Below are 8,619 nucleotides of genomic sequence, written 5' to 3'. Positions count from 1 at the left end.
GTGAGCTTTCACCATTTGGTGAACTTTTCCCGAGAGTCATTATTTTTAGGGAAAGAATTCACCTGGAATCTCGGGAATATGGACCTCAGGTGAATCAGAGTGGAGGGCTCAATCACCCCTGCATCATTGTCCATGAAACTGTCATTTTAGGCTTTTTATCTCCAGTAATTATACAGATAATAACGCGTTGAAACAGGAATAACCACATGTAGACTTTGGTCTGTTTCTACTATTTATTCATGTTGTCTTCAAAGAGAAATCTGTGTAACATCGTCTTATGTAAACAAACGTGTCAAGAGTCGACCTTCACCTGTACTGAATCAAGTACTCTGGATATATTTGATTGGGATCAAAAATAACAAAAATAGTGGGATGCTGGACATCATCCACGCAGCTGTCGTGTGTGTTTTCAGAACTTCCATGATCGGGTTTCAGGAAATCTTGCTCTCCAACCCTTGATTTCCCGGTCATCACTCGAGCCAGGAATATGATTTTAGTGAGTTCACAATCTACGCCTCGCCTTTCCCCGCCATACAGAGGCAATGGATCCCTGCTCTTCGTGCTGTATCTGTCTGCATACGCCGCATGCTTTGCAAAATATATTCCTAAATAAAAACAGAGACACTCAGATCAACAGGGGAAACACTGGTGAACATGGTGGAGTTGCACAAACATTTATTACAGCATCATTTAACTTACCTTTGCCATAGACGTGACCGTGTTCTCCACTTCGCCGTAAATCAAAATTATACTTGCAAATGCTGTCAACATTTTTGTTTTCGGTCCCATGAAACAGTCTTTTCTCCTGAATTTCTTTGACGCCTTGAAGTCTCATCAGCTGTTTCTTTTTCCTTCGACACAATCAAAGTGAGGGACCAGTTTGATTACAAAGGAAGGGTATGGTGAGGGGAATGGAGGACGCTCAAAGACCCACTTACCTGCAATAGATATCCCACAGGTCCAAATTCTGTATCCTGCTGATGGACACGATAGATCTGTCCAACAGCCCATCATTCTTCATGTAACCTGCCACACACTTATACTCAGGGGTGAACTCACTCAGAGGGATTAACTGTGAAATATATATATATATATATTTATATATATATATATATACACATTTAATAAAGACTTCAGTTAAACTTACAATTAAAAAAAATATATACTGTATATAATGCTGTTTCTTAACCCAAATGGGAAAACATTTATATAAAGTAAACTTTCCTGATATTTTGTGACCTTAGATTTATCTGATTTTTTACTTTATTTTCAAAAATAAGTTAGTAACAACATGAGGATATTCTTTACACGCCATTAACATTTTTGGTACGTATATTCTTTTGTTCTATGCATTAATGTCCCTAAAATTCAAAATCAGTGCCCAGCATTTACACAGGAGGACCAATCAAATTTCACCTTTCAACCATGTGACCTCCCACAGTTCTGAGCCATCTCAACGAGAGATAATTCTATCTGCTGCACAATTTAAAAGCTTTTTAACCCATTTTCCATTTAGATTTGTTTCCCCTAATCCAAATATCATTTAGAAAACGTGAACCAATTTTTTTAAATTTTATTATAGGTTATGTTTGTTTATATTGATGAACTTTCTATTATGTATATTTTCATACAAAGAGGGGCTACTAGACAGCTAGCTTGCTAATGCTAATGACACAGCTCATGCTACTACTTGCTGTTTGTTAGCAAAAATGAAATATTTGTGAGTTACTGTAACGAATTTAAATGTTTTTGTTGGAATATGAAATAAATTTGGTTTGTAGCTAGCTAATTTGATGCTAACTCTACTGTGGCTCCAACTGGGTTTGCGTGAAGGAGTAAAGAAACCTGCCACTTTGAACCTTAAACATCTCAAAACCACTCACATCACACAACCTCGTCACACTTTTGTCACAGTTTGCTCTACTAAATCATTTTCGTTTCTGATGCTGTCACCTGATACGGGGAAGCGGGATCGAACTTTTCCCAGAAGACAGGTGAGGCGCTGAAGCAGGAACAGCTGTGGGAGGAAAGAGTTAACTGGAATGCATTGTGCTCAGTTTCACTTTCATTTTGCAGGAAACAACACTGACCGAGCCAGGACTCACAGCTGTGAGTGCAAACGATCTGTTGTAAATTTGTGTTTTAACCCTCGTTTCACCGTTTCTCAATGGGGCCGCCTCGCTGAATTCTTCTTTGCCTTCCTGTTCTGAGGTCAGTCTGTAACATTGCTGCGTAAGAACAAAGAAATCTTCACCAGCAGGTACTTCACAGTGATGAGGACATAATGTGAGGAAAATGTGGTTGGATACCTGAGAAATCGATCTTGGTGTGATAATTGGATGATGATGTGTTTAAAACGGCTTTTGAGTTTCTTTGGTAGCACTTCTCAATATCCTCACTGCAGAGGTGGTTATCAGGGTCATCCTGCAGGTGGGACACAAAGACGTACCTCACACATTCTGTACATGTATGTACATTTTTCTGCGGTTTGACCCTGAAATAAAAGATGCTCGCAGCAGTTTACCTCGAATCTGTGCCACCGTCCACAGTCTGCCAGGTAATGCCAACACCACGGGGTGTCCAGCGTGTCCATGTCTTCCATTTCTTCATTAAACCACATTGTCCTGACAGATTATATCACAACAGAAGCTAAATAAATGCTTTTATACTGAACTTCCTCTCACTGATTTACTCAGGTAGCTATCAAGGTTGATATTGGTGTTAGTGACTCACATAAATCAAGTGTCATCAATAGCCACGCCTCTGAGGGAGGCCGGCATTCCTCGTTTAAGTGTAAGAGTGTGTGACATTGTCCTCTCCTCTGAAATACGTCCTCAAAGAGATAATTTAACACACTTATGTTGAAAAGTTTATTAGTTGTGACGTGCAAATTACACACATATAGCTTCATACACCCCTACACTTACACACAGTTGTATTGTTAAGACTTAAGACACTGGGTTGTTTCTTCACTTGTCTGCATTTACTATGAGGAAACGCAAGAGCTGCTGCAGATCTATTCTTGTACTGTTGCGCCACCTTGTGGCAAACTTAGAACCCTCTACGCTTTTGTTATTCTCTTTGCTTAAAAACACACAATCATAAAATGAATTCAACAAACGCACACAGCAAAGCAATATTACATTGTGTGGTTAAGTTTCATTACAGTACTATACATGTGCTGGCTACATTCTTTTTCTTTTTTGATAAATTTACACCAGGTGCAAAGATAACCTGCTTGTTCCTTTAAAGAAAGATGTTAGCAGGTGGTGGAGTCAAACGCAATGCTGAAACTGATCTTATTCCAGTTTGGGTTGAACCACAAAATTCAACCTCGGTCGCTGTCAAGTCTTTTTCAAGATTGAAGACGATGGTAGGAAAAGATACACGGAGACATATCGCTCAAGGACCACAAGTGAACACGACATCACGACTTTATGTCATTGTGACACAATTACAAAACCTTTCATGGAAAGGGGGGAAAAGTGCACTGATGCATGGTTAAAAAACATGTAGAGGTAGAAGCGTTTTTTTTTTTTTAAACAAAAACAAAAAAAAATCCATGGCTACATAATACATCGTACTAGGTACACACAGATGTCAATGTCACTAAGTGACGCATCATGGCGCTAAATGAGAGAGCAGGAACATGTTTTTGGTTTTGTCATTTGGAATTATGTCGACATGACTTGTAAATAAGCTCATGCGTGGCACTGTGGATGTGGAGGAAGGGCTGTGGCCGATGGCAGGACATCACCTATAACCTACAGGCTGCGAGTGTCGCTCTTGTTTTAAACAACTGTGCACAGATATTGAACAAGCAAGCACAGACTCTGCCACGAGAGCCGATCTTTAGTCAGTGTTTCACTCTTCTTAGATCACAGAAACATTCCAACCATAAGGGCCCGTCTTTGAATACACTGTACAGTATACAAACTATACACAAAGCCTTTATTGTCTTGATTTTCCCCAAAGGCACTTTAGATGACTCATGCTCCAGTTAGGGACTGGATCTGTCAGAAAGGAAAAGCAAATATCCCTTCAGCTTTTTCCCTTCCGTCCTGTCATCTGATTCTGTATCCAAGATATTTCCATGTTTGAGATCCAGCCTCTATGAAAAGAAAGACGTACACATCTTCTCGTTTCAGGCTTCAGTAGAACTCAATCAGATACTCTGGGTAAATCTGATTGCTGTCGAAAATGACATAAATCTTTGGGTTGGCCATATCGTCCACGCAGCTGTCGTAAAAGTTGGTGAAGCTGGCATCCTTGGAGGGTGGCCTGCAGTACATGGGATGACCGACCGTGTATTCTCCAACAAGCACTCTGGCCAGGAACATGGTCTTGTAGGGCGGCTCACTGGCAAATATTGGCGGGGCGAGTCCATGTCTCTGCAGGGTGGTGTTGTGCTTCCCTGTGGTGTGGCAGAATTTACTTGAGTATTTGGCATCCCGTGCAAAGTAGCTCCCTGTGTGAAGGACAATTGAACAAAGTATTAAAATGAGACAAAAAAAGTGGAGTGAATTGTTTCATGATGCCACGTCACAACACGGAAGGATCTACCTTTGCCATAGACATCGCCATGGCTTCCTGTCAGCCGCCAGTCAAAGTTAAACGTACATATAGCTTGTATGTTGCTGTGTCCTGTGCCGTGAAACAACATTCGCTCCTCAATATCCAAAGTGCGCTTGACTTTTCGCAACTGTGTTTTCTTCCTTAGGGGAGAACCATGGAACGACAACAACAACACAGAGTACTGGTCACTTTGTGATAAAGTGTATTATCAAGCTACAAAGTGCTATTGGGATGTACTCAAAACCATGGTTTGGAAGACAAAATCAATTAAATGATACAGGAAAAGTGAGAGAATGCTCTCAATTCTGCTGAGAAGAAGAGCTTTGTCTGCAGAAGGAGGTGAGAAAAGTACCACTGTGTTTCTCATTGTGATTTCACAAACGCACTACATAAAACAATAGAGATACAATTAACCAAATCAATATCAGAATCCTCTGCTAACACAAAGGAGTCCTTTGGACGTGCTGTTCGCTCATCACAACTGTGTACCTGCAGAAGAATTCCCACAAGTCCAGGTTCTGAATCCTCTGGATGGATTTGACTGGATGATCCATCGTCCTTTCATACAGTCTGGCCACTTCTTTAAACTCGTAGGTGTCTCGTCCGAGCTGGATGAGCTGCAAAAACACCATCACACACAGACAGATAAAGAAATGGTGAGTTACAGGGTTCAAGCTTGGCTGGAAAGTAAACTGGAAGAATGGAAGAGCAGTAACCAACCGGAAACAACTAATTTTGGGTCTGGTCATGATGGTCACACTTTTTTCATGGCACTTCTTTTAAGAGCTGGAATCAATTTTTTGTTTTCCTTGAACTTAAAAGCTTCTACAGTCATTCGTGGTGGGAAAATAACACAAACACGTGACATACGCTGGCTTTATTTTGTGATTTCAAAAGTAATATTGAAGATTTTTAAGTGTAATTTGTGACTTGTTGAAGTTTGTAAATTAGGCACACACCGAGGGAAACTAAACCCTTGAGTATTTGAATCATTATTGACTATTTCCTTTCCTACAAGATAAATCTCATTAAACCACTTTACTGAGAACAGTAACCAACCTCTCTGTAAAATGACACGGACTTAAGATTTGTCCCACAGAGCTACAGCTTTTCAATATGAACTTTCACAGAATCTCATTCTATGGCGGCAAAACACTGATAACACACTAATAATGTCTGTTACTTTACTCACCTGATAGGGCTCATCTGTATTGATTCTCTCCCAGTGACAAGGAACAGGCAAGGCCAGATTATCACAAATAAACCTGACAGAGTAAGTGAAGGAGAGAGAAGAGGAACAGCGGTATTAGACTGAGTGCATTATGTCAATACACCAATATTATCTAGGAAAAGCATGCAATAAAGAAAAAAAACCCTCGTCTATGGTGCAATCCCGATTCAAAAAAGTTTGGATGCCATGTAAAACACGTAAAAACAAAATGCAGTCATTTGCAAACAAACCGTGTTCACTGACAGCGGTTTTACGAAGTTTTCCCGAGCCCATGTACTAATATCCTTTGTGCAACTGTCAACTTTTTTGGAATCGAGGTCGTATTTGTGCCTGATGTAGAAATTCTCTTTTCTCTTGCTTGTTGTGTTTTTTGGGAAGACCGCAGTCCAGGGTCAGCAGCAGGGCCAGCTGCAGGGTCACTCCAGGGTCAGCTGCAGGGCAGCTCCCTGTGCCGCTGGCAGGATTTTAGGGTTACGTCAGGCATGTCAAACTGATTCCATAAAGGGCCGTGTGGCTGCAGGTTTTCGTTTCAACCAAGGAGAGCACACCAAGCCAACCAATCAACATTAAGGGATCACTTAGTTATCAGCTGAAGACTGAGATCAGCTGATTAATTGATTCCAGCCTGGTGCGCTCCTCCCTGGTTGGAACAAAAACCTGCAGCCACACAGCCCTTTATTGAATCAGTTTGACATGCCTGATTTGCATCATGGATTCCTGAGGTCAGCAGTTTCTTGTACAATGAGCTGTGGTTTACAGTGTGGTCTTATGACTCATAACATGTTGTCTTTGTAAAGATGAAGGGATAAAAGTTCCATGAATGTCACTAAATCGTACCTGAAGCCAGTCGCAGAGTGGAGGGAGCGTTTGATTGGCCGCTGCTTTCCTGTTGTTACATTTATCTGCCGCATAACTGGTGGGGAGTTTAATCAAGATTAGAGCCACAGGAACTCATAGTCATGCATAATTTATGTAACAGGATTAACTCAAAATCTTCAGCAGAATTCTTGACTGCTATAATTCTGTGGGCTGAACATTATGTTTGATGAAATACCATCAGTTTTACTTTACCTGAGAAGTCCAGTCTGTAGGTGTACTTGGCTGTGTAGAATTCCATGACACCTCGTTGGTTTCTGTTGTAGCACTGCTCAATCTGAGCGCTCGTCACAGAGCACGCCGCACTGGGATCAATCTGTCAGGGAAATTGAGAAACATACATTAGTCGAAAGGAGAGCTGATTGATTGATTAGTTGATCGCCAGAAAATTAAGTCTCATGTCCTTAGATAATTGATTAGTCCTTTAAGTAATTTTGAAAGAAAAAAAGGGAAAACATTTACTGGTTCCAGCTTCTTCGTTGTTAGCATTTTCTTTGTCTTTATGTGATACTAAATATCGTTGAGTTTTAGTCTGACGGTCAGACAAAACAAGTCCTCTGAGGATTTTCACATCAGGATTAAGACATTTTACGGACAAACGATGGAAAATTAATTCGCAGATTTGTTCATTATGGACTGATCTGTGATTATTGTCTTGATTAACTTATCAGCCTACAAAATATCAGAAAAAAACAGTGCCCGTCACAACATCCTGGAGCACAAGGTGACAACATCACATGTTGTTTTGTCTGTCTGAAAAATACAAGAACAAATACTGAATTTACAACAATGATGAAAAAAAATAAGTGAAAATCAGTTTGGTACTTTAGCTCCACAAATAATTAATTATTAACTGATTAGTTAATGAACTTGTCATTGCAGCTCCACTCATTTCTAACTTGTTTGCAAAGGTGATGGGTGAATGGACATTAACAATGCACTGACAGCTCTAATAGACTTCAACCAAAGAGGAAGAGCTAGTCTGGGACACTGAGTTTTCTTTGACATTAAAAACCTGCAGACTTTTGACGCACATTATTAGAGACCCGGGTATCACCAAGGGAGGGGCAATAGGCGGGGAAGACAGCACAAGGACTGCTGCAGAGTGTATAGTGATGTGTAAAGTTGTCATGTCCTGTGAACTACCTCAAACATATGCCACACCCCACACTCAGCCAGGTAGAACCAGCACCAGTTGGGCTCTGAGGTGTCCATCTCCTCAATCTCAGCGGACTCCTCCTCTGACGATCTGATGGCTAACATTGCTAAATCTGAAATTAATAAGTGAAAACACACGAGCACACTTAGGCAAAACAGTAGCTAAAATAAAAGGAGGTATGGGTGGGGGGCAACGTGGGGTTTTATTCGTGTGACAAACCTAACGTCGAGGATACGTTTTTAAGCAATGGTCCTGAGGGTATTTCATCCTGTAAACATATTTAAATGACTACAGGAAATTGCCATATCAAGCTAGCTATCATTAGCGGCTGCCGCACCCGACTCTTCTCAACTCTCCGGGTGTCTTACCAGTTTTCAGGCTGCCTCTAACTGGGTCCCTGTCCTTATCGGGATATAAATCCTTCATGCATTATGAATAAATCACCACAAAGACCACACACTCGGAGTGAGAAGGGATGACTAACGCTACATAACATTTTCTTCTACCTATGCGTTGTTTACTTTTATTTCCTGGTTCGTTACGCACGAAGCGTCACTGCGTCATATGCGATGTAACGCCTCCCGTGAGGCACTTACGCTGTTGCCCTGAGTTTGTCCTGACAGGTGGACAATCTGTCCAGAAACCGCATCAAAAAGCGCTTTAATTATATTCAGTTGTGTCACTAAACACTGGAAATGCAGTTTCTGACATAGTTATGACATCAGGTTGTGGTAATAGAGGTCGACGCCGAGTATGCATGCCTGTGCACAGAAATATT

At 40.9% G+C, this 8,619-nt stretch overlaps 2 protein-coding genes across 3 annotated transcripts; both read right to left on the bottom strand.

Annotated features, from left to right (window-relative positions):
- Positions 1–230: 230 nt before the first annotated feature.
- LOC121625872 (protein mono-ADP-ribosyltransferase PARP11) lies at positions 231–2,696 on the bottom strand. Its single transcript, XM_041964178.1, has 7 exons — positions 2,525–2,696; positions 2,310–2,424; positions 2,159–2,228; positions 1,954–2,017; positions 939–1,072; positions 700–851; positions 231–605 (listed from the first exon to the last, which is right to left on the bottom strand). Exons 1-7 carry the CDS (start codon positions 2,618–2,620, stop codon positions 307–309), a joined length of 930 nt encoding a protein of 309 aa, XP_041820112.1. The 5' UTR covers positions 2,621–2,696; the 3' UTR covers positions 231–306.
- Positions 2,697–2,872: 176 nt separating this feature from the next.
- Positions 2,873–8,372, bottom strand: LOC121625674 (protein mono-ADP-ribosyltransferase PARP11-like). 2 transcript variants are annotated; one of them, XM_041963866.1, is made up of 8 exons: positions 8,210–8,372; positions 7,829–7,953; positions 6,878–6,998; positions 6,644–6,719; positions 5,768–5,840; positions 5,065–5,192; positions 4,564–4,715; positions 2,873–4,468 (listed from the first exon to the last, which is right to left on the bottom strand). In XM_041963866.1, the coding sequence occupies exons 1-8, from the start codon at positions 8,265–8,267 to the stop codon at positions 4,152–4,154; spliced, it is 1,050 nt and encodes a 349-aa protein (XP_041819800.1). In that variant the 5' UTR covers positions 8,268–8,372; the 3' UTR covers positions 2,873–4,151. The 2 variants fall into 2 exon arrangements, with proteins under 2 accessions (XP_041819800.1, XP_041819801.1); XM_041963867.1 differs by having other exon boundaries at positions 8,061–8,342.
- Between the last annotated feature and the right edge of the window lie 247 nt (positions 8,373–8,619).

This window comes from Chelmon rostratus, chromosome 22 (genome assembly GCF_017976325.1).
Source record: "Chelmon rostratus isolate fCheRos1 chromosome 22, fCheRos1.pri, whole genome shotgun sequence".
In the NCBI taxonomy this organism is placed as follows: domain Eukaryota; kingdom Metazoa; phylum Chordata; class Actinopteri; order Chaetodontiformes; family Chaetodontidae; genus Chelmon; species Chelmon rostratus.
This window is presented reverse-complemented; position numbering and strand designations above follow the sequence as displayed.

What these genes read in the sequence shown, in the direction of transcription:
- LOC121625872 (XM_041964178.1), bottom strand. Translation starts at nt 2,620, where the DNA reads ATGTGGTTTAATGAAGAAATGGAAGACATGGACACGCTGGACACCCCG. An exon ending in GACGGTGGCACAGATTCGAG is followed by an intron (nt 2,425 to 2,524) that starts GTAAACTGCTGC and finishes TCCCACCTGCAG; the next exon opens with GATGACCCTGATAACCACCT. An exon ending in GGCGGCCCCATTGAGAAACG is followed by an intron (nt 2,018 to 2,158) that starts GTGAAACGAGGG and finishes TTCCTCCCACAG; the next exon opens with CTGTTCCTGCTTCAGCGCCT.
- LOC121625674 (XM_041963866.1), bottom strand. Translation starts at nt 8,267, where the DNA reads ATGAAGGATTTATATCCCGATAAGGACAGGGACCCAGTTAGAGGCAGC. An exon ending in TAGAGGCAGCCTGAAAACTG is followed by an intron (nt 7,954 to 8,209) that starts GTAAGACACCCG and finishes TATTAATTTCAG; the next exon opens with ATTTAGCAATGTTAGCCATC. An exon ending in CACTCTGCGACTGGCTTCAG is followed by an intron (nt 5,841 to 6,643) that starts GTACGATTTAGT and finishes TTACTCTGTCAG; the next exon opens with GTTTATTTGTGATAATCTGG.